This window comes from Gouania willdenowi, chromosome 6 (genome assembly GCF_900634775.1).
Source record: "Gouania willdenowi chromosome 6, fGouWil2.1, whole genome shotgun sequence".
In the NCBI taxonomy this organism is placed as follows: domain Eukaryota; kingdom Metazoa; phylum Chordata; class Actinopteri; order Blenniiformes; family Gobiesocidae; genus Gouania; species Gouania willdenowi.
Window position 1 is genome coordinate 53696531 of NC_041049.1, and position 26178 is coordinate 53722708.

General features: G+C 36.9%; 1 protein-coding gene across 2 annotated transcripts in view; it reads left to right on the forward strand.

The window, feature by feature from the left end:
- The window catches only part of LOC114464423 (guanine nucleotide-binding protein G(o) subunit alpha), a 125367-nt gene that overhangs the window by 8392 nt on the left and 90797 nt on the right, over positions 1-26178 (forward strand). For both annotated transcript variants that reach the window (XM_028448593.1, XM_028448592.1), the window contains exon 3: positions 22816-22957. In XM_028448593.1, coding sequence (XP_028304394.1) covers positions 22816-22957 — 142 coding nt within the window. The remainder of the gene's footprint in view (positions 1-22815; positions 22958-26178) is intronic.

Here is a 26178-nt window from a genome sequence, read left to right on the forward strand (position 1 = left end):
AAAGCTTTTAGAGCAGTTTTATTCACAGCAGTTGGAACATCAAAGGCATGCCCAAGTGACCAGTTGGGTGCGCTTCCTTTGCTCATGGAGAGACAGACAGCGATGAGTAGATTTGATTTGATTTGATGGTGTTAATATTGAGTTGTAGCGAGTGCCACAGCTGCACATGTGGTCTCGACGGGTGAAAGTCTATCACTGCAGAGCGCAATATACTCAAAGATTTAGTAGAAGCACGCACCTGAACCCACCAAGTACTTCCTTTTGAGTTCTTTATTTTAAGGGACAGTCTTTTAAAAGTAGGCTCGGAAGCAACTCATGACAAGGCACCGATACAAAAAAACGATTTGGATTACAAATTAGATTTACACCACAAATTTGTGCATGACTAAATTGTACATTATTGTGTATGATCCACCAATTAGTGTAATACAAGCCAGTAACCCAAAAGTGTGTTTACATTTAATTGCATGAATGGACTGAGCCCCTAAAGGGACACGGATATTTCTTTTTTCTTGCGTGCGTAAAACTAATACGTGGCTACGTAAAAGTTCTAAGGGAGCACGCGATAGTTTCAAGCACGCACGTAAAATGTTGTGCTTTTACGTGAGCACGCAATAAAAATAAAAAAATGTCCTTTAGGGGCTCCGTAAGAATTCATGTTTGTAGAAAGAAAGAAAAAACACACACATCCTATGCCTATGTTAGCGCAATTAAATGTTTTTTTTTTCGTCATAAAAAAACATGAATAAAATAATTTTTTGGATCTATACAATAATTGCGTGGTGAAATACCACGATATATCGTCACATCGATTTCTTCTTACACCCTAATCCCTGTTTCTGTAGCACTTTGAGATTGTTAAATGTTAAGTGCTTTACAATTTAAAGTTATTACTATTATTTTTCAGTGCGAACGCACAACGCGTCCTTTTCCAAGATTTTCAGTGACCCAAGTTATTGTCAATAATCCTACAGATATGAGCCCAGTCACCACAGTCAGAATGTCTTCGTTGTAGCAGAACTCCGCAGGCTGTGGCCTAAGACTCACCATTTATTAGAAAGTAAAAGAACGTTGTTTCTTTTCAATCAGCAAGTAACTGCTTCGGTGTTTGATGTTTTGTGTCATCGATGTGGTTATTCATTGTTCTCTGTATTTTTCTCTGTATGTGCGACTTTATTGCTAATATGATTGGAGCAGAGCAGCCAAAGGGAGAACAAATGCTCTCCGTCCCATGAGGCTGCGCAGCTTCCCACAGGCTGTGTGCATGTGTACGTGTGTATGAGAGGTTTCTCTCTCTCTAAAACAGGGGATAATTAAGCCTAAGCCCCAGAAGAGGGAATAAATGGGGGAAGGGAAGGAAATGTAGAGAAAAGGTGGTGGTGTTTTTTGTTGTTTTTTTGCTGAGAGGCAGAAAATTGGTTTTAAATGAAAAAAAAAAAAAAAACGAGAGATAATTTAAATGAAGCCTTATGAATTCCCAGTTCAAGTTGAGATGAATATGATGGGAGTTTGCAGAGATAAAAGGCACTTAACAAGGGTTAAGATGTAAGAATGTTACAAGGATCTTCAGAAGAATTCAATTTATTTCCCAGGAAGGTAAAGAAGTGTAAAAAGAAAACAGGTGAGGAGAGAAGTGCTTGAAGCTAAAAAGACAAAAAAAAGGAGGGGTGGATGAGTGAGAATGGACCTGGGGGAGGAAAGCAGAGACAGCTCTGAGCAGGAGAAGAGAAGATAGGCAAGTGAAAGCATGCACGTTCACACCTCTTAGGCAAGCGGGAGGAAGTGGCGAAAAGAGAGACCAACAGGATTACAGCAATGGACCCTCCTTTCCTGGACTCTGATCTCCAGATAATTATTAGCCTTCACACAAGAGAAGAAAACCGCTTGCAGAGAACCAGTTTGTGGGGGTAAAAAATGGGGAAAAACTTGCTGGAACCAACTCAAACCCTGACTCTGTAACTGGTCATCTGAAGCAGCCTGTCAGTCGTTCATTGGTTAGATATAGCCGTGGCTGTGCTTTAGAATGGAATGATTGGATTGGCTGCTTCAGTGAGTTTTGAAATAACAGTCATGCATCATATCTGTGATTGTGTGAACGCATCTGCCAACTATAGCACTGGAGTGGTGTGTGATAGCCATGTGTGCATCCAGTGAATCATGTTTACATTATGTAATCAAGCACAATTTATGGAAAGTAACCAAATATTAAGGAACGAGCCATTCGTTATTATTCAATTATTTTTTATTATTATTATTATTATTATTATTATTATTATTATTATTATTATTATTATTATTATTATTATTATTATAGATAAGTGGTGACAAAATAAATCCGTTTTTGTATAGTGGGTGCTTTACCAGGGTTGGGGTCAATTATAATTGTAATCGTGTAATTGATAATTAATTACAATAATTTGTAAAATCTGTTGCTGTCATAATCATGATGAAATTGTAATTGAGTTCAGATAATTAATTTTATAATTGTAATTGCCCCTCTGAGAAAACACTGGGAGAAGATTACAGCAATAATCAAGAAGGATAAACATTAAAAAGAAAAAAACAATAGAAACACTAATTTGTGGTAATATACACAAATTAACAAGGTAAAATGCAAAACAGTAGATATATATATGTGTATATGTATATAAATAACTAGCTAAAAGCTAAATTAAACAAGTGAGTCTTGAGCCTATTCTTGAAAATATAAACGTTCTCTGCAGCTCTGAGGTGCTCCGGCAGACTGTTCCACAGACGGGGGCCGAAAAACTGGAACAACGCATCACCGTGAGTGTGTCCTGACTTTCAGCGCCGGAGGACCTCAGGGCCTGGGAAGGTTTATAGGGTAAAAGAAGTTCTGAAAGTTAAGAAGACCCAAGACCATTAAGACCATTTAAAAACCAGTAAGGGAACCTTGAAATCGATCCTGAAACCCACGAGGAGCCAATACGGCAATTTTAAAATGGGTGTAATGTGTTTCCGCCTCCTGGTCTTCCTCAGGACACGTGCTGCTGAATTCTGTAGTAATTGTATACTTGAAATACTCTTTTTGGGAAGACCAGAAAGCAGGGCATTACAGTAGTCAATCCGACTAGTGATAAAAGCATTACCGTCTACGTGTTGTCCTGAGAGAGAATGGGGCGGACTCTGGCTTTGTTCTTAAAGCAATAAAAACCTAATTTTGTTATATTTTTAATATGAGGGATAAAAGTGAGCTCAGAGTCTAAAATGACACCCATGTTTATAACTTGTGTGGAGGAAATCAAAGATGCTGTTTGAAGTTTAGGTAAAAGTTTCTCTCTCTGCCTCAGGACCGATAACTAAAACTTCAGTTTTGTCCTGATTGAGCAGGAGAAGGTTTTCTGCCATCCATGATTTTATATCTTTGAGATACATTTAAAAAGAGCATCCATTGGACTGGTGTCATCAGGAGACACAGAGATGTACAGCTGTGTATCGTCAGCATAACTGTTGAAGTTCACTCCGTGCCTCCTGATGACATCACCAAGAGGGATCATATACATTAAATAAAACAGGGCCTAATATTGATCCCTGAGACACACCGGATTTTATTATTTTATGGCCCTTAGAGGAAAAGATAGATAATGTCTGTGAGGTAGGATAAAAACCATTTGTGAACAACACCAGAGAGGCCCACCAGGTGTTTGAGTCTATTTAAAAGAATGGTGTGGTCTACGGTGTCAGAAGTAGCACTGAGGTCCAGTAGAACCAACACTGTTTGTCTTTTTGTGTCCATGTTGTGCCTAATGTCCTTTAAAATCTTGAGGAGGGCACAGAGACCACATCGTGCTGTGGTTCACTCTAAAACCAGGCTGGTACTTTTCAAAAATATTAAAATCCGCTAAAAAGTCATTCAGTTGATTAAAAACAAATTTTTCAAAAATTTTGCTTAAAATGGTAAGTTGGATATTGGTCGGTAATTGTTCAAATCATTAAAATCTAAATTGCTCTTCTTCAGAAGGGGCCTCACCACTGCTGCTTTAAAGGCTGTAGGGAAGGTTCCTGTCTGAAGAGAGCAATTCATAATGTTTAAAAGTTCCTCTCTGAATGATTAATACAATGTTTTAAAAAAGGAAGTCGGGATTGGATCTAAAAGATGTGGTGGGTTTGACTGTGGAGAAAACTTTATCAAGCATCTCTGCATCAACCAGGACAAAACTGTACAGTGTTTCCTCTGTTAAAGATAGACACTGGGGACTGTTAAAAAACCATGTTACAATTAGATAAAACTTTACTTTTAACAGTGTCGATCTTTGCTCTGAAGTAGTCTGAGACACTCAGAGGGGGTGATCTGGGAACTGTTAAAATCAGGGTTGAGTAAAAGGTCAATAGTTGAAAATAAAACTTTGGGTGGTAATTACTTTGTGAAATTTTATACAGCATTATTATATGTTTTTAACTGATTACAGTGCATTTGGTGCATTGTTGTTTTGTTTTTTCTCCACCTCATCTCTGCTACCCTGCATCTTTTTTTTTTCACATTTTATTCAATTCTTTATTTCTTCATGGGGGTGTGGGTTTTGTAAATATTTTATTTTATTTTATTTGGAGCAACTGCATCATTGCTGGACTAAAGTTTACTGTTGAAATCACATGGGGTAGGTAAAACAGGCAGTGGATATTTGTTTAAAACCTCCTCAAAGTTTGCAGCCACTTCAGGTGTGACGTAGCGCCTCCTCACTGTTCTTGCTGAGGCCTCCTGCTGGATAACACTGGTAATATTAGAAATCACACAGTAGTGGTCAGAGACAGCCAAGTCAACAACGGAGGACACGCGTGTGGACAAGCATGGGTGATGACCAGGTCCAGAGTGTGTCCCCTGTTGTGAGATGGCTGCATGACATCCTGGGTAAAATCCATAAAATTTAGAACATTTAAAACAAAATAATCTAAAAGGTAATCTACATGTAAATTAAAATCACAGATTGAGAATCCTATCAAATTTGTTATAAATAATTGATAAAAACTCAGAGAACTCGTTGATAAAAACAGTACACGGTTTTAGGGGGAATATATACAATGTGATGCATAAAACAAAAGGATTAAGAATAAAAGTATGAAATTCAAAAGAAAAGTAGGTGTCAAATAAAACAGGATTGGTGGCAAGGTTGTTCATATTGATGGATGCTGAAAACTTGTATACACTATGAAAATTGGGCGGGAAATGACATCACCAAACGGTATTATATTGTTGTTTTCTGCCCTATTTAATTAACTGAAATATTTCCTCCGCCAAGGAGTTATATTTTTAATATAACTTACACAATATACACATAGTATATTGTGTGTATATATATGTACACAAGTGCCAAAAAACACATGAATAGGAAATAATAAAAAAATGGCGATATAAAATTCAAAGGTTCGCAAAATAAAACCAAGTGAAAAAGTTTTAAAGGACAAGCAGCCGATGACATTTGACCCTCCTGCTTCCCGTAGCAGCTGAGTGCTTTGTTTACAACATGGAGGACACCGAGGGTGCTCCATAGACTCACTAGTCTGTTGTTTGTAGTGATGCACTGAGAAAACAAGCCGGCTGGAACAGAGAATGAGCAAACCCAGTGTTATAAAGCGGTGAATTGACCGGTGTTGTGATAATCTACTCGCCCGCCTACCCTCGCCATCCACTGGCCGCGGAAGCAAATGGACAATCTGCGAATGCGGAGTAACGTTGTTAGAGACTTTTATTGCCATTATCTACATTGTTGGACTTTTAATTGCTTATAATCCTTAAGTGTCCTTTTATATTCTCTCCTACCTGTTGTTTAACTTTATGATTTACAACTGACAGCAAGTCTCTCCCTCCATGTTATAGTGTATCTCCCATATTAAAGCACTTTTGTAATTTGTTTTGCTCCCCCCTCCTGGCAAGAATCTTGAACTCCGCCTATGCCACTGTTTCAGATATGCCAATATCTGCCTCTTGTTCAGATATGTTTTTATTCATTCATTTATTTTTAATTTATCTATATTGCACCCTGAACTAAATAATCAATTGTATTCTGTTTGACCCTCATCATGTGTTTATTGCTTGCTTTTTAGTCCTATTTATTCAGCTGAACGACTCCTAGACACAATAACTGCAGACTCATTCCAGGCTTTCCTTTTGAACATGTGATTAGAGCCAAATAGACTATGACCTTTAAGCTGTTCATTGCAGCAATCATGGTGCTCAATGTTTAATAGGTTTCTCCCCGAAACACAGAAACAGTGTTCTTGAACTGTAGAAGTTCATAGAAGTGAACTACTTCATAGGTACAGAGTAGTCCGAAGGGCTAGAAAAGCACTTCTTAAATACCAAATGTTCACGGTTTCACTTTAATTAAAAGGGTGAGATAATATGGAAGAATAGCAGTAACTTAAAAAGGTAGAAAATGTTCAAGTTTCAACATGCAACACTTTATTTCTCAATTGTTTAAATTTCATTACATTTCATTGAAAATGATCACCTTCCTATTTTACAAGCTACTAACAAACAACTTTTAACTAATCGTATAACATGTAACATTTGGCAAATGTAATAATTGTCATATTTTATGAAAATCCACCTTGCATTTTTAAAAAATATACCAGTGTCTTATACAGTATATCATATTTTATATAATACACCACAACCCATACACCAAATTTACACTTAAAAAAATTTGTCACAATGATCCAGTGAAAATAAACATTTAAAGATGGTTAATTTAACACTAAAACCTTATTATGTGCAGCAGTATTTAACTCTACTAAGTACTAGCTACATCTGTCATCTGTATTTATCTTTGTGAGTTTGAATCCTGGAAAGTAAATCAGATTTTAGATGGAGCTCATTGGTGACTATAGTGTTCCCTTACATGGTCCTTGCGGGCTACCTGGTGCCAGCGGGCTCCGTGTTGGTGACCCCTGTGCTACAGACGGTCAGTATTGTGTAGTTGCAGGTTAGCACTGAGATGTGATTAAAGTGGCCAGTCTCTCTTCAATGGTGTGTATGGGATCAGGCCAGTGTGAATGTGTGTGTGGTCTGAGCACTAATCAGGGCTTCGTACAAAGAAAAACAATGATCTTTTGTGATAAGGCTGTGTGTGTATGTGCATGTGTGTGTTATGTGTGTGCAACCTATTTGGCAGGTTTGATGTCAGTTCAGCTCCCTGTTGGACAATGCAGTCTTGTTACAGTGACCACAGCCATCAGCTGATGTGGAGTCAGCTGACGGCTGTGGCTGTTTGTAGCTGGAGAGAAGTATAGTTGAATGTAGGTTTTTCTTTATACCAAACAACAGTACATTTACTGAAAGCTGAAACATGGGATTGATAAAACTCTGGGTTGGGTTTAACAGTTGTTTTCTGCTTCCCCCTATAGTCTAAAAACATTTATGTTGTTGCATGATATTTCATCCCACCTTTCTAAATGAATGATTATTCTACTGTAACTTTCATCTGCTTCCTTTTCCCACAAGGCAGACATTAGCGATGCTGCGTCTCTGCTAGACAATATAAATCCCTTGCCTTTATGGAAAGAATAAGCCAGTTTTCCCAGATCTTGCATCTTTTATTAATGGCACCCTATTTAGTTGAATTGAGCTTTAAATCAAGCGCAGGAGTGAATGTGTGTCTACGTTGGACTCGGGACTTGTGCGGCGTGTATGCTCCTATGCCACTAAGTAACATGGGGTCCTATTTTAACCCCAAAACCCTTACTGGAATGTGTATGTGTATGGAGGTCATCTAGCTCAGGTTTCTCAAATGGGGGTATGTGTACCCCTAAGGGGTACGCCATGGCACTACATGAGAGAGGAAAAGTAACAAATGAAAGAATTAAAAATATGAGTTTTTATGATGTTTATTTTTAGTTAAAAATGATAATCATACTAAATACTGTATTACCAACAGCTGACATCGACAACACAAACAAACAAAATGAGAGAAAAATAAAGAGAACAAGCGACAACAAAATACACAAAATCACACCTAAAACACACACATCAAGAGAGAAAAATACTTGCTATTACCAGCAACACACAAAACGACAAGAAAGACACACTAAATAAGAGAAAAATACACAAAATCACTACAAATAACACAAAAATAACAGAAACATTCAAAACAACAACACCAAAAACAAACACACTAAGAGAGAATAATTTCAATAATACCAACAGCACACAAAATAAGACACGAATATACTGAATAATAAAAAGAACAGACAAACAACCACAAAATGCACATAATGACACCAAAAACACACACAAAAAAAAAAACACAAAATGATGATAGAAATGATCATGATTAGAACATGAAGTCAAAATACAAAGGTCAGTGTCCGGAAATGATAAAAACTATAGAAATAAATCTATTCAGGAGGCATTAAATACTGTTTCATTCCACTTATTTACAAAATGAGATTCTTTAAAGTGTGTGTTATCACTCATTCATCCAGCATTATCCTCCAGAGTTGTTTTTTCACATTATTCTGAGCAAAATGTTGGAGTTGGACAAAAGGGGGTACTTGTGCCAAATAAGTTTGAGAACCACTGATCTAGCTAATGGTAATGTGTGGACTTAAAAAGGTCAAGACTCAAGCACAAAGCTACTCCCGAGTAAGCATTTATCAAAGATGAAGCAATGTATGTGTCATATGTGTCAAAGCCATCATACATTTTAAAGTGAGATCTCAAAGCAGTTTCAAAGTTGAGGGATCCTCAACCAGCAGTTCCCATCATTACTTATTTAAAGCCTTTCTGGTTAGCAGTGGTTAACATATACATGAGAGGACATTTAAATAAATAAGCTTGAAGCTGTATTTTAGACCAAAGGCAGTAAAACCTAAGTAAACCTTGGCCCAGATGTTTTTTCACTCACTGGCCACAAGAAAGCAAAACCTTCCAATTTCCATGATTTTTTTGTAATTTTAATTATAATTTCACAAGTTTCACATTTAGCCTCAGACTTACCAGCAATAGTAATAACAATTGACCTTCATCTATTTTTATTTGTTAAAATTGCCAAAAGAGTAGAATAGTAGAATAGATCCAGGCTTCCATGATGTTGTACAGTACAGGGATTCTACCTCTAATGTCTGAATACATTAAAGTCAGGACCAGTTAAAACAGGCTGGTGCAGGTCACATTTAATGCAGTCAGAGATGGCTTACTGCTTACTGTACCTACAGTACGTGGAAGAGATTATCTGTGTTACTTTTTGCCTCTTAATGACCACAACAAGTCTGTCCATTATCTACTGACCTCTGACGTTAAACAATAGGGGAGAACTCAGTCAGTGAATGTTTATTCTGGAAGGCCGTTCTGTGTTAAAACTAAAGTTTGCTTCTTCTTTTTTTTGTAAATAAACTAGTGTATATAATACCAAGTGGCAACTTTTTAGTTTTATTCCAAGGCTGAGTTAAAACCAAGTCCATCTCTAGTCGATTCGCCTAAATTGAACTTCTGCCATGGGATTGGTCGTCTATCTACTTAGCAAAGGTGAAAGTAACAGACTACAACTGCTCATGTTACTGTAATTGAGTTGCTTTTATGGTTTTATGGGTACTTGAATGTTTTTTGAGTATATTTCTAAATCTGTCATTTTGCTTGTACTTAAGTACATTTTAAAATAAGTAAAATCATTCATTACATTTTTACGGCCAACCATTACTGAGTAACTTATTATTTTTGTTTTAAAATGATCAACGGACATTGTGAAGCTACAAGAACTGAAATAACCAGACAACAATCAAATGCATCACATTATAGCCGTCCAATCAGATTCAACGTAATGCACCGCGCCAAAACAGCGTAGAATGGAGGTTATTTTCTCACTTTTAGTATTCATAAATGTACCTGTAGCTATACTGGGAGGCTGATGTTTTTTGTTTTTAATTTAATTCATTGTTGTCATTTTATTTTAAAAAAAAAAAAGAAAAAAAAAGAATTGTACATTTGAAGAAACCTTTTATTTTATACAGATGGAAAATATACAGTATTATGGAATATATTTGTGCATGGGGGTCACTCTGTTAGTGTTATTGTATACAATTCAATTATTTCCTCATTTGTAATGAAATTATTTTCTAAAAAGAAGCACGTGAAAAGTAAAAATAACTCCAATAGTCTTTTTACTCTTTAATATAAACTTTTTTATGTAGTTGTTATCTTTAGTTCTTAGCCCAGTCTGCGTGTTGGTGGGTTAGCTTAGCTTAGTTAGCTTTAGTCCAGTATCCAGTTCATAATCGTTGCTGCAGGTTCATCTGTCAACGTGTTTGTAGGAATTGTTTTGAGATACTCTCGTGTTCAGTACCTGAGATTAAATACAGAGAGACATCGTCAGAGTTTTTGCTTTGCTGAATTAATCAATCACTTTATTAGAGATTAACAGAAAATCAATCAACAACAATATCAAGTCAACAGAAGAACAGGCACTCGTCTAAAACACAGCTGTGGGCCTCGGGGTCGGCTCATTCCTGGGCCCCGAACGTAGATTTCACAGCATTTGTATTCTATTTGGTTTTCTAGTGTCTCTCCTCCTTTGGCTGGCACGTGGCTGCACATGTGTCTTCTTTTGTTATGATACGTGAGACATTTGTGATTGTCAGGGACAAACATGAGCTCATCAGAGATAAAGACATACTGTACATGCAGGAAGAAATGTGTAAGTCTAAGCACAGTTTTCAAAAGTTTGAATCTTACAGTATTTCTTTGAATTAGAAGATGTTTTACATTTAGAAATCAAACAATCAGTTTTTGTAGTTAGTTAAAGATTACATTTACTGGTGATTTAAACTTTTATTTGATTTATTAGGTATATCTCTAAGAGTTGTTTAATGTGTATCAAGTTTAATATTTAAAATATAAATATTTGTTAATTATTTAGATTTTGTGCATTCTGGTCTAACTATCTTTTTTAGTGTTAATCTTACTGTCTGGTGATCTGTTTTGTCTCTTCGCATACGTACTTGGTTGTGTTGTCGTGAGATCCAGATTAAGTTGATATTAGATGTTCTGAAACAGTTTGTCCTTAACTTGAAAACGGCAGCTAACAAATTTCCCTGAATATATTTTATGAATAGAACTATTGAGTATAAAGATATATAATTATAGTATTATGCACAAAAATAAACCATGAAAAATAATCCATTTCAACAGAACTTTGGGTGGATCTGACGGATGATCTTAGACTGGTTCACTTTGTTGGGTGTGTGTTTCTGGTCTGGTAGCGGTGTCTTGCTGCACGGCCACTTTAGGTGGCGGCGGGCAACTCCCGGTAAGCGTTCCAGAGAATAATAAGTTGTTGACAAAAGACTTGGAGGCAATTTTGGCTCATGAAACAAGGTTTTTAGGTCCATTCCTGGCTAAATTGAGGGCGTAACGTGCATATAGCTCTGAGAAAAGATATATAAAAGGTGAGATTAGCCACTCCTCATGAAAAACAACGTTCAGCTCCGTCCACAGCTTGAAAAAGATGGGTGATGATGTAACAGACAATTTTCGACTATTACATTTGTCGGCAACTAATTCTGTTATTGATTTTTGTCGACTAATCGTTTGCACCCTTTGTGTCCAGATGTGTTTTCATAATTCAGTCGTAAGGAAACTGTTCTTTATTGGTGTGGTGGATAAATTGGTAATGTTTACTCTCCTGGCTTGTTGCTCAAGTTCTAAATGCACCCCCTAAATCTCTCCCCTAAAGTGTTGACCAGCAAAAATAAAGTTAGCTACAAAACCCAATGAACTGCAAGACTGAATGACATCTCTTTGGATTTGAGTCTTCTCGAAGCTGTCGCTGTTACACAACCATCGACCATACCTTTCTGTCATTGCCCAATCCCATTAGATCTCTGAAGCTAAGCAGGTCTGGGCCTGGTTAATAGTTGGATGGGAGACCACTGAGAAATCCAGGTGCCACAGTGGAGGACAGTCGCTCCAGTGGTATCTGTCATTGTGTCCTTGGGCAAGGCACTTCACCCACATTGTCTAATATGAATGTAGTGTGTGAGTGAGTGTTGGTGGTGGTCGGAAGGGCTGGTGGCGCACTATGGCAGCCTCGCCTCCGTCAGTCTGCCCCAGGGCAGCTGTGGCTACAATAGTAGCTTACCACCACTAAGTATGGTGTGAAAGAATAATGCCTTCATTCTGTAAAGCGACTTGAGTTCCCAAAAAAGCGCAATATAAAAATGATGTATTATTATTATTATTATACGATGTACTGACACTGCAAAATCTGCAGCTGCCTCTCCACACCTGTGTTTGTGTGCACACGTCCCTGTAGAAATAAAGTCACTGGAGAGGGAGAAAGGATTTGTTTTTAATTAAAAAGTACTTGCAAGTGGAAATTGGAGGTGACTTTAAATGAGTGTGTGAAAATGAATTACATTTTTAAGAAGAAGGTTGAACAAGAAGAAGGCGTTTTATTTGAATGGCATCAGGTATGAACATACAAGAGAAAGACACACCCACACACTACACACTGATGATAAAAGTGTACAGGTGAAAGAGGATTATCAGAGAGATAATGGGTGACAGTGAAGCAGAAACATAATAGTGTTCAGGTTTAATCAAGTCTCCTTAAATGTGATACTAAACTGTAATTATTTTAGCCTTTTGTGTGCCTTGGTTTACATATACTTCCCATGTAAGGAAGGGTGTATCCTTAAAAAAAAAAAATGCAACATAGTATACTGTAGGGGTCTCCTGATCCAATATCGCTATTGGTCCGATATCAGCCTGAAAACGATAATTAAATATTGAATTCAAATTTTATTCAATTGTAGAATACTGTAGATACATTGTTGAAGGTTAAAATGTATGTAACCTATTGGTTAATAATACATGGGTCAGTTTTTCTCATACCTACTGTATCGGACTTTGAGTAACATCACTTGATCAAGCCTTTTCTAACATTCCATACTACAAAATTCATGCTGATTTTTTATTTTTTTTTAATCTTGTCTGCACATGCTGTCAAAGGTCAACACCACAGGAAGTGCAATCATTATGAGACAGCAATGCATATTTTGTTATTGCAATAAAATACATTGATTTATTTTATTGCTTAATTGTGACCATCACCAGCCCTCCCTAAGGAAGGGTAAGAAATCTTTTATTATAGGGAGGATATAAAAAGGGAGAGCAGTGTTACACCTAAGTGGAGGGGGAGGGGGAAGGGGAGGGGAAAGGGAGCAGGGAGGAGAGACTCAAGACAGGAAATAGAAAAGGTGGGGGAAGAATAGAAGAATAGTATATGTGCAAAAAAAAAAAAAAAAAAATTCATGCCGATACCGTATCTGATCAATATTGGTATCGGCTGATGCGCAAGGCTTCAATATTGGTATCATATCGGAAATGAAAAAGTTGTATAGGAACATCCCTAGTATACTGTAAGTATTGCCCTTAAATAAAAAGATGAATTCCATAGAAATGCTTTATCTTTAGTAGTAAGCCACTTGTCCATTGTGATTCTCCTACTTAGGAATCTGTCGCGTTTTCATTGTGTTATAAAGCCCAAATCTTCAATCAGGTGAAAGTTTGCATTAGTTCATCTTCTACACGTTCTCGTGCTCATCCAACCTCAAAATTACACTTAGAGAGAACATGCAAACTTGGCAAAAAATAAAATAAATGAAACAAAAGTAAGACGCTACCAGTGCAGAGCAAAACTGTTTTCCGAGTGGCAGTTTCTGTGTTCCAGGTTATTGAAAAAGTTGTTCTGTTTGTCACCAAACACAGAAATGAACGACACCGGCTCTCTCGCTTCTTCCTCCTTCATTTCTACTCATCACAAAGGCTCATACAAAATAAAAACGCCACATTCTCACGTAACACATTCAATCACAAAACGTAATATTCCTCATGTCAATCAATCCCCAACTTGAATACAAATATAGCAGTTATTTACGTCATTGTTTTTCAAATGATTGGCTAATGTTTACAGTCCTACCTGCTTTTTTAATATCCTTCACCCAAAATATGGAAGATGTAAATGAATAAATGCCAGTATGTACCGAAAAAACTATCGTTAATACTGACTGATACATGTTAGATTTTGAACTACCCAAAGTAAGGGTCGACCAATATTTAATTTTTTTTTCAAGGTCATTGATTATTTGTGATCGAGGAAACTGATAACCAATATTTAGAACTGAAGTTAGTTTGCTGTAAACTTGACTGAATACAGTACAGTATACTGTTTGTCAGAGGTGAAAATAACAAATGTAATTTGTTACATTTCTACGCCCAACCGTTACTGAGTAAATTATTATTATTTGTTTTAAAATGATCAACAGACATTGTGAAACTGTAAAAAACAAAAATGACCAGACAACAATCAAATGCATCACATCATAGCCGACCAATCAGATTTAACCTAATGCACGGAGCCAGAACAGCATTGTTTTCTATGTTTTAGAGTTAATAAATGTAGCCATACTTAAAGCCTGAGTATTCTTTTTTTTAATTTATTTTGCATTTGAATTCATTGGTGTTATTTTATTTTAAAAACAATTTTATTTCATACAGATGCCTTTGTGGAAAATAAATTAAGTTCCAATTGCAAGATTTGGTCTCGTCCTTTTTAAGTTTATACATGAGATGTTTTCTGTATGCAAAGGAAACCGTGGCAAGATTTATTACCAAAAACTGAAATATGTGTTTTATTTAACAAATTAGGATTTGGAGCTGAGCTGCTACTTGTTAAACATGAGATTATGTGTTATGAGAGAAAACATGCCCTGAACAAAGGGCATGGTCAGTATGTGTGTCAGTCTGTCTCTGCAAGTGTGCGTGCGTGCGTGCGTGCGTGCGTGCGTGCGTGCGTGCGTGCGTGTGCGTGCGTGTGTGTGCACATGCGTAGTGTGATTGTTTGCCCACAAGTGCTTGGCTTCAAGGTGTGTTGACAGGTGAGTGAAGCAGAGTGACAGAGTAGCTGTGGTGCGTGTGTGTGTGTGTGTGTGTGTGTGTGTGTGTGTGTGTGTGTGTGTGTGTGTGTGTGTGTGTGTGTGTGTGTGTGTGTGTGTGTGTGTGTGTGTGTGTGTGTGTGTGTGTGTGTGTGTGCGCGTGTGTGTGTGTGACTTGCTGACACTTTATTGAATTTTTTATAGCTCCTTTGATCTGATCATTATCCTCTTATTTCATGCTTTCATTTTTCATTCTTTTCATGCACACACACACACACACACACACGGTCATGTGGTGCAGACAGGCATTGCTCAACGTGTACTTTGTCACAAAAAAGCGCTTTGTCAACAAAGACCACAGAATAAGTCGATGCACGGCTTAGTAATAAAAGGACTAATCACAAGGCTGTGTGTGTGTGTGTGTGTGTGTGTGTGTGTGTGTGTGTGTGTGTGTGTGTGTGCGTGTGCGCGTGTGTGTGCGCGTGTGTGTGTGTGTTCACATGAGTAGGTGTGAGGATAAAAATATGAGTGTGTTAGATAATGGTAGACGGGCAGGAGAGCAGCAGTATCAGTGTTGCTCCAACTCCATTGATTCAGTGTGTACACTTTAAAGGACACGATGACATGCTCTATGTTTCTGAGTGCTCTTCTAATAACTGGCTACAACTTTTATTCAAACATGTCAACTTCTAGTGAAAACTTTTAAAGGTTGTTGCTTTGATTCCCCCCCCTAAACCCAGGTATTTACAATTGTACTTATTCTCTCTGTTATGTCATTTTGACATTACTTAAAATTTGAAATGCACCATATTATTTTAAAAATGATATATTATTGGCCTGGCATGTCTTTATTGTGCATTTTTCCAATGCTAGTGTTATTTATGCTAATTAGATTCTAACAAATTAAATCAGATCAATGCACTGAAATTTGCACTATATATTAATTTAGATGCTGGGAGAATATGGCAACAACAACACAGCAAGTCTACCCTACTCTTCATTTTAGTATTAAATCGTATTTTTTTTTATTAGATAAAATCATAGTGTATATCAGAGGTTCCCAACCTTTTTCGGGTTGTGACCTCATTTTGATATCACTAATGTCACGTGACCTCAGACATTTTTTTTTTTTTTTTTTAATAATTAGTTTTTGATCATTTTTGTGAAAGTGTGTTACAAATACACAGTAGTTACAACTGCACCACCTCAGATACTATTGTTTTTTAACTAGATTTATGTTTGATAAGTTTAGGATACAGTTATTTGATATTTATTGTGTGATGTGTATTTGAAAAATAACAACAATATTTCAAAAGAATGTAAAAAGTCAAATTTTAATCAATTTTTATCAATTACTAGACATTTCAGGCGACCCCATTTTAATTCCAGGAAAGTCCACATGGGGTCCCTACCCCAAGGTTGAAAAACACTGATGTATATGATCAACACTGATCACATATCATTTACTTCAAAAGGAAAGGAAAAAGGTCAAAATTGCTGCATTGAAAGTTTGTCATTTTCATCATCTGTTGACATTTTTTTGCATTGCATTGTGGGAGGTGGAGTTCAATAAACAGATGCATAGAAGTGTTTTTCCTTTTCCATTTCTTGTTTTTCTTCGCCAGACATTGGAGGACAGTGTTCCTTGTGATATCATATCACATCCCACAATGCAATGCGGGAAATTTATATGCATATTTTTCTTTCTTTTTGGAGTAAATTAAGTTTGATTCATTGATATATGAGGCATAAACTATGTTTTAAGCTAATAAATTATTAAAAATTATTAGGTGTGGCATCAGCCTAAATACTGGATTGCTTCACTAGCCAAATGTGATTTCCCTTAAATGATCACTGATTTATTGATGCTTGATAGATATCATGACATGACACATGGAACACCTGCTACTAGCCATTAGAATGGCACCAGCATAATGATATTACAGGAATAATGTGGTGGTTAAATTGGCCATATGTCTGTCGCCGTGTCCATCTGTTTAACTCAGTATGAAACTAAACTTCGTTTCAGGTCACTCTGCAGATTGTGCCAAAGCTATGTGGAATTACACACGTGCACTTCAACACATGCACGCAGAGAGTGGGAAGGGCCAGGTCTGTTTTGCTGACAGAAGGTCTTGGAGGCTGGGTAATGAGAAAAGGTTCTCATGCATGAAGGCTCATGTCACACGCTCACACGCGCACACAGGAACTCGCTATGGATCCATACAGGAAAGAAAACTACAAAATCTCTTACAAATCATGTCAATGCAGTAGGTTTCAGAGTATTTATTTTATGTTGTTTACATCACCTTGTCATTCAGTTCTGTCATATAAACAATATATAGCTAACTATATTTGAAATCTTTTCAATAGTAGTATTTTTATTGATATAGCGCCAAGTACAACAAAGAATGGCACTTGTCGATAACATATGAAAATGAAAAGACCTAAAATGTCCACGAGAGTAAGCATAAAATTCACAGAACAGGAATCATGTGCTCCAAAGCCACGATACCTGGAAAAGAAAGAAGTGATAGAGAAAACTAGAAGATGGGGGAGAATACACTGACTACCTGCTGTACATGAGAGAAGAACATGGTTAAAACAACTACTCGGATCACCCGAAAAGGTTCTCCAGCAGCCTAAACCTACAGCAGCAGACTTAGAAAAAGGCTCTGGACTACCTGAATCAGCACTACTACTGATTCCATAAGCAGGGAGCCTGAACACAGAATAATCTGCCTTCCATTTTACTTTTACACACTAGAGCATTAGTTACCAAACAAACACAAGTACCCCTTAGCTCATGTTGTACATTATTTATTTGTGTCTGCAGGCTCATCTAAGCTCTTACCTGTGTCGTGTCCAACATTAACCTTGAATTTTCGCCTTTTTATTCATTTACTTTTAACGTTTTTGCTCGTTTTTGAATTTTAACTTCACCTTTTGCTGTATTTTAAAGAGTTCTACCATAAATTATTATTAATGAATGAGAAAAAGTCTGTGTGCGTGTAAAAAAAAAAACAACCTATAATGTTAATACATATACTGACAAATGTTTCTGTGTACCTACTGAGAGGTGTTCAAGTAATGTTCAGTTTGGGCACCACTGCACTAGAGGGAGATCCAGTAACAGAGCAGACTGGGAGCGGACTGTTCTGTTGGGACAATTAACAGGTCTTTTGAATATTATCATTCTTGATTATTAAGTAGGGATGTCCCGATACAGCTTTTTCATTTCCAATATGATACCGATATTGCAGCCTTGTGTATCGGTCGATACCAATATTGATCCGATATCAGCATGAATCATACATACTTTTATTACTTTTTTTTGTCTCTTTTTCTTTTTTCTTTAATAAAAAAATATGACTTATTTTGTAGTGTGGAATATTAGAAAAGGCTTGATCAGGTGATGTCACTCAAACAGAGAATAATAGTCAGCAAGAGTAGGTTTGAAAAAAAACTGACCCATTTATTATTAACCAATTGGTTACATACATTTTAACCTTCAATATCTACAGTATTTTATAATTGAATAAAATAAATAAAAATTGAATGGCAAAAAAAATAAATAAAAAAGTCGAAAATTTGAATTTGATATCCAATATTTGTTTTCAGGCTGATATCGGACCGATATCGATATTGGATCGGGACACCCCTACAGTATACTATGTTGCATTTTTTTTAAAGACACACCCTTTGAATCCAATATTCTTTTCAGGCTGATATCGGACCAATATCCGATATCAGATCGGGACATCCCTATTATTAAGAGCTTTTTATATGTTAACGTTTGTTCTTTGGATAAAATGAGTGAAACAAATGTGACGCTTGTGCAAACTGCATCGCTGAGTGTCCAGTTTCTACATTGCATGCATGTTGTTTGTCTGCGGCACTGATACTTATGGACACAGCCCCACATTCAGTGACTCCTAATAGGTATCTCCCATACCTCTGCAAATGCTAACTGGTCATATCATCTTCTTACAAATGAAGTGCAGTGGACGCCACTGTGAACTACAGAAGTCATGCAGGTGGTAAAAAGATATTTAAAATATCAACAAGATATTAAATGAAATCTGAAGTTGTTACATCATCAAAGTTATTTGAATTTTGATTTTTTTTTTTTTTTTTCCCACTCGTTTGCCGCTTGACTGAACTGACTGAAATTTTTAATGTATTCTCGGCACTTGTCATTCATTTTCTCAACATGTTCATTTTAAGTAAGTCCGCAGGGAAAGAAGCGTTTAATTAAGCCAATAAATAATTGTCCCTGGCTCACCTCTGGTGTTGGAAAATTGGAAGGCATAATTTTGGAAAAAGTGATGCGTGCGGAAGTTATGACGAAGGAAAAACCTAAAGTAGTGCCCTAAAATAAACCTCTAGCACACAGGCTAAAATGGTGTTGAAATAACACGCTGATATACAGAAGGTTGTGTCTGCTTCCTGTTATGCCTTTGCAATGACTCTCCACTTTGCCTTAGTGGAAGAAGATCTGTGTGAAAGTCATTGATGTAAATAGTTGTGTGGTGTATTTATATAGAACTATAGCAGGCTGCCTGATTGATTTGTAACATTACACTGGGAACGTTCTGTCCTGGGGGGTATGCACTCGCACTCATTAACACACGCACAAATACACAATAGATATCTTTATATAGTGTTAGTGTTTTGACTTCAGTGTTCGTTAAAGAGGGGTGCTGGGTCCCCTAAATAAAAAAGATATAGTGAGTAAAGGTAATAAAATGTAACCCATTCCCACTTAGCAGTGAGCGGCTACATTCCAGGTTTAAAGGCCTTGCTCATAGGCCCATAGTAGTAGTAATCAGGCTCTCTAGCTCAGTAATGGGATTCAAATTAAGGTTTTTGTCATAGTATTCCCTATGAACACTTTTTAATCTGGGATCATGACCAAATATAACAATATACCTACCGAATGCCATCCAGCTAGTTCATACCAGTGAAAAGTTACAAATGCTAGGTGGCGCTAATGAGTCCTGAAATTGGGTTAAAAAAAACTACACGTTAAATAAACTATACTGTCCTGCCAAATATGATGAAATTCTACCCTGGGGAAGGGCCTCAAAAATCTAACTAAAGTGTCAGGAAAATAATAAAAAGAAGAAACCTTTACGGGAACATTAACATTAACATTAACAGTACCACATTTGGTGCTCTGGCCATAAAAATATATGATGATGATAACAATGCCAAACTTAGTTTTAATGTTGGCAAGAAATGAAAACTATACTTTTAAAGACTGAATCAGATCAAAACTTGTTTTCATTTTGGGAGGTAAGTAGAAAGAAACTGATTGTAAAACACATATTAACATGATCAGATATTATACCCATGCAGCTTGGTGGTTTGTGTGTAGGTGGCAACAAATGCAAAGGCATGTGTTTGTATTTTAGTTTTATACGAGGTTAATCCTGTGTTATTTTGAATGAGTAAATGACTCGTGCGAAAACACTCCCGTCATCCTAATATCATAAGGTCATATGCTAATGCTCATGTAGTTTTATGAGCTGCATGTGTGCTTCTACTGTAAAGTATCCAACATCTAAGATAATAGAATTCATGGATCTGTAGTTTGGTTATATTTACAATTTTACAATGGCCACCTGAAACATGGCGACCATGGTGGTAGAGGGGGTCGTCTTCTAATCGACATGTTGGGGCCTCAAGACTATACCCGTCTGTGTGTTAAATTATCCCTGAACCCTAAATTACTCCAATGGTAGATACTGTAAGTACCAGCTCTGTCCTAACTGTGTGTGAATGGGTTAATGTGGCTTCTGTGAAGCGCTTTGGAACTACTTTGGTGGTATGTATGCTGTATATGTATCAAGTTAATTTACCATTAAAATTCAGAAGTCACATGGGCTTGGATGATGTTCTTGCACCAACCGATACAACATGCTTCAACAAACTCATTAGCATAACATCTGCACTCTGTTTGGTTGTTTAGCTTTAAGGCTGCGGGCGGTTAAAGCTGGATTTCTTTCACAGCAATGATTTTTCTGTCAGCAAATGTATGTGGGATGTCAGAAGTGTCAGTATGGGCAACGATTCTGTAAAAGGAAGGACTCTGCACCAGTAAATAGGGAACGAGAAACACACAAAGAGGGATGTTGAAGAAGTTTAGACGAGTCACTAGGCTTTATGAGAGGCTTGCTTGATTCAGCTCGTGTAACTTTGACATGTTGTCCATCAAGGTTAGGATCAATTATAATTATAATCACGTAATTGATAATTGATTATAATTATGGCCTAATTATCACCTGTCACGAAGTGGAAAATGAGGATATAGGTTTGAGTGGTCATAAGAGATGCTAACAGAGAGCTAACACATGAGTTATTTATTTCAGGCTCAGTAATTGGGATTAATGGTGGTTGAACTTTAGTAATTGAGAATGTAATTATAATTAATTTTCTGAGGTTAAAATATTGATTGTAATTTAATTTTTATTAGGAAAAAATGCTGGTCACTGTAATCGTAATGGAATTTTAATTGAGCATGGATAATTGAAAACGTAGTTGTGAGTGAAAAATGTAATTGACCCCAACCCTGTTGTGTTCATGGTAGTTAATTCTGGATATTGCTCTTACCTGCATCTGTCTGCCTCTTTCTGCTGACCTGTGGTTCCTGGCTGTAGTGTCATCCTTTATAATTATGTGCAGTGCATCTGTCTGTATGGTCCTTCAGGTATCTGCATTGAAGAACTTCATGGCATTTTAAGAGTCTGTAACTCCCGTGTTCTTAAATGTGAGTTTCGCCCTACGGCAATGTACCGGTACTCTCCCGAAGCTCTGTTTTTAATGCGTTTGTGGTAACTCTCATTAGCCACCTGTGTCGGTCTTTGGGCTGCATGATTAGGCTGAAATTTAGTGGAAACTTAATTACCCACGAGATCTTTTGTTAGAGAAGAACTTTCAGATCCGGTGGCTGGAAAATATGAAATGAAAAAAACAAAATGGAATTCACGCTCTGAAATGGATCAATCTGAACTTTCTTTTTCTCCTTAATTAAAATCGGGTCCCAACGTGACACGGAAATGCCTCACATGCATGTTTTTGTACAATATCCTTTATTTACACACTATTTATGACTGCTTTTCTAAAACAGCGGTTGTTTTTTCTTTTCTTTTTATTTAGAACAGTGGTTCATAACCTCATTGTAGGTACTGAACCCTGCAAGCTTCATTCCCGTGAGGACAAAATATTTGTAAATTTAATAATGTATTTATTATCTATTTATTTTGCACAATTACAGAATAATACATATCTCAAAAAAGATGGATAAACGTGGCATGAAATGCAGAAATACAGTATATGTAGTATAAAACAAAAGATAAACTAATAAGGTAATGGTTAAAAATACTAAACATACGATAAGATTAAAGTATCAAAAACAAAAGATTAATAACATTCAACATTGATAACAGGATAAATGCAAAGTTGCATTTTGGCAAATAATTAATTGCATGTTCATTTGATTTTTTTAAGGTTTTAGGGCCGACTGATAATTAGATGACTTGTCACACAACCTGCTCCCTCAGTCAAGTTTACTCAACAAGCAGGTTACAGTATTAACACAGTTTTAGCCTTTTTCTGTTCCCTATGAAGCTTCTAATACAGATTTTTATAAACATCTGATAAATACGTCCCACTGTGTTTATCTTTGAAAGTATTAGTGAAGCTCTGCTATCCCTGGAACTCAAGGAATCTACATGAATGGAATAGTTTATTGAACCAGCACTTCAGTCCACACACACACACACACACACACACACACACTTTTAGGTGCATCAGGAGGCTTGTCTGATGGACATGGGACATTCCCATGTGTCAGCAGTAATGCAAAGTCGAAAGCCTTTTCCGCATCAACTGATGCGTTTGTGTTTGTTTGCTTGTGTCCAGGATCATCCATGAGGATGGTTTCTCAGGCGATGACGTGAAGCAGTACAAGCCTGTGGTTTACAGCAACACCATCCAGTCTCTGGCTGCCATCGTACGTGCCATGGACACTCTGGGCCTGGACTACGGAGACAAAGAACGCAAGGTCAGCACACGTTTGCATGCTCCCTTAAACTCTTCAGTAGGTGGTCAGATACAGTGATTTTATGCACTCTCACACACAAAATAATCGATTCAGCGATATATCGCAATATTACGTTGTGCGATTCTCGGATCGATTCAAAACGCATCCATATCGATTTTTTTTTTTCATTTTTTTAACCTTTATTTAACCAGGAAAGTCTTTTCCACTGCAGGAGACATTGTAATAAAAATATACCACAATAAAATGCAATAAAATATGTTCATACATAATGTTCTCATGAAGGTGTACACATTTACAGTTTCTTAAGTCATATATTAAAAAAAAAAAAAAAATCACAATAATCGTCTCATACTTTACATCAGGATACATAGTATCATATTGTATCGGGATACGAATCGTATCGCCAGATGCCAGGCAATATAAACCCCTATGAATACACAACTAAATTAAATGACTTCTCAAAAATGTTGGTATAATCAGAATTTTATTGTGAATCCTTGAAACTCAAACAACTATTAATCATTAGACCTTCAGGTGCATGAAGAGGAATACCTACATGTATAATACATGATAAAAGATACATACATGCACGCTCCCCTAACTTCACTGACAGGTTGGTTTGGCTTGGTTTTACATTAAAAGTCCAGTATTATGCAATTTTTCACCCATCTCCATTTGTTCTAAGAACCCCAGCAACATAGTATTTTTTCCAAACTCGCCTGTTTTCTGGAGTTTTAGCCCTCTGAAAAGTCACTTTCAGAGCGCTTCTGAAAACAGGCCATTTTTTGAGCCTTCACGCATGAGTAAGTGTAAACACACGCACTACTTTAGGTGCTGCTCCAGCGTGGGTGTTTATCACAGCAGCAGCAGCAGTAAATCATTACCAGTCTTCCTTCTCCTCCTCCCCTCTACTGACCACAGAACTAGTCAATTTTAGATGATAGTTCATTGCTTTGTCCAACCGCTGTGTTGCGTTGGGTTACACACACTCAGATTATCCCATAAAAGCGATAAAAGGCGGTATAACGATTACTAAAATGGAACTGATTATGACAGCTCACGCTGCACCGCAGGGAAGTAAACCCTCAACTATCAGCTGAGTCAGCTGTTTCAAGCACTCACGAGCAGCTACGCCACTTTCTTTTCATCCTTCTGGTCACAGGAATAGTCCATTTAAGATGATAGTCCACTTTTTTTCTCCAACAGCTGCGTCGCATTGGGTCACAAACATGTCAGATCATCCCATAAAGGTGATACAAATGAAACTGATTGTGAGCGCTCTTTGGTTTATCTATATACTGGATAATCTATATACTGAACGTAAAGATATTAACTGTGACATTAACTGTAAGTCTGAGAGGGATGATCTCACGTTCTTGTATAGGGTAGGAGGAGCCAGGATTGTCAGGAGGAGTTTCCGCGATGTGACTTCACAACGTGAGAAAAATCCAACTCGCCTGTTTGGAGCTGACTTTTTACAAAATGTGGAATAACAAGGGAGGGAGGAAACAGAACTTTTTCAACTTTGGCCCTCTGAATGAGGCTAAAGAGATGTACAGTGGATATAAAAAGGTTTTTGTGATGTAAAAAAATGACACCAAGATAAATCATTTCACAACTTTTTCCACCTTTATTGTGACCTATAACCAGTGTTTGGAATACCGGCGTTTAAAATAACGGCGTTAGGTAACAGCGTTTGTTTTTCAGTAACGGGGTAATCTAACTAATTACTTTTTACGCCGTTACAACGCTGTTATCTTTACTGAACGTTAAATGTGGTGCGTTACATGTATTGATTAAATAAAATGTTATCCAAAAGCATCCACGGCTTCTGACTCAGCTGTTGTGAGGAGGTGGGTTTAAAACAAGGTGAGCGATTATGATTGGCTAAGGCGGCGTCATGTTTCATGGTAGCCAATCAGAGCCAGTGTTTTTACATGTGCCAGCAAGAGGAGGCGGTTAAAAATAAAGTGAGCGATTATGATTGGCTAAGGCGACGTGTCACACACACACAGACACACACACACACACACATAGAGCAGATTTGTTGAATCAGCAGATGGCGAGTGTGGAGCAGTCTGATGAAAAGTTGTCATTTTTAAGGTGACGATACAAACACTACTTTAAATTAATTGTGGTCAAAGACAAGAACGTGTATGTGAAGTGTTCATTATATCCAGGAGAGAAGACTTTGTCCACATCCGTTGTAAGCAACTCAAATTTAATGAAGCACCTCACGACACACGCATCTAAAAAATGTGAATTATTTGACATATAGCAAATTTTTTTTTTTAATAGTAACGCAAATAGTTACTTTCCTTGGTAATGAGTTACTTTTATTATATAGTAATTTAGTTACTAACGCAGTTACTTTTTTGAACAAGTAGTGAGTAACTATAACTAATTACTTTTTTAAAGTAACGTTCCCAACACTGCCTATAACCTGTACAATGCAATTAAAAAACAAACTGAAACCTTTAAAGGGGAAAAATAAAAAAACTTAAGATAACCTGGTTGCATAAATGTGCACACCGTTAAACTAATACTTTGTTGCAGCACCTTTGGCTTTCATTACAGCACTCAGTCTTTTTGGGTAAGAGTCTTGATGAGGCAATATTTTCCCACTCTTCTTTACAAAACCGCTCCAAATCTGACAGATTGCGAGAGCATCTCCTGTGCACAGCCCTCTTCAGATCACCTCACAGATGTTCAATCAGATTCAGGTCTGGACTCTGGCTGGGCCATTCCAAAACCTCAATCTTATTCTGGTGAAGCCATTGTTTTGTTGATATGGCTGTGTGCTTAGGGTCATTGTCGTGTTGAAAAATAAACGTCATCTTCAGCTTTCTAACGAAACTGTTCATAATTCTCTCCAACCTGACGATCACTGGTCCTTTAAAACCAGCCACCCAAACATTTTCAGCTTCAGTTGTTATTTACGAGTCAAAAGTTTGATATTTAAGCCAATCAAACTATAGTTGTACTTTATTTGGAGAACATTTTCATTAAATGGTTAGAATTTGACATTTGTAATATGTAACAAATGCTCTCATCACATACACATCTTTATTTCTCTGTTGTCTAATCAAAGTGGCTTTTCTTCATTATGCCTTTTTGATAATTATCAGTTACTGTGTGACATGTCTTAGTACATCTTAATGAAACATGAAAGACAAAATAGAATCACTGCAAACTAACTAAGACTGGATTCTCTCAAAAAT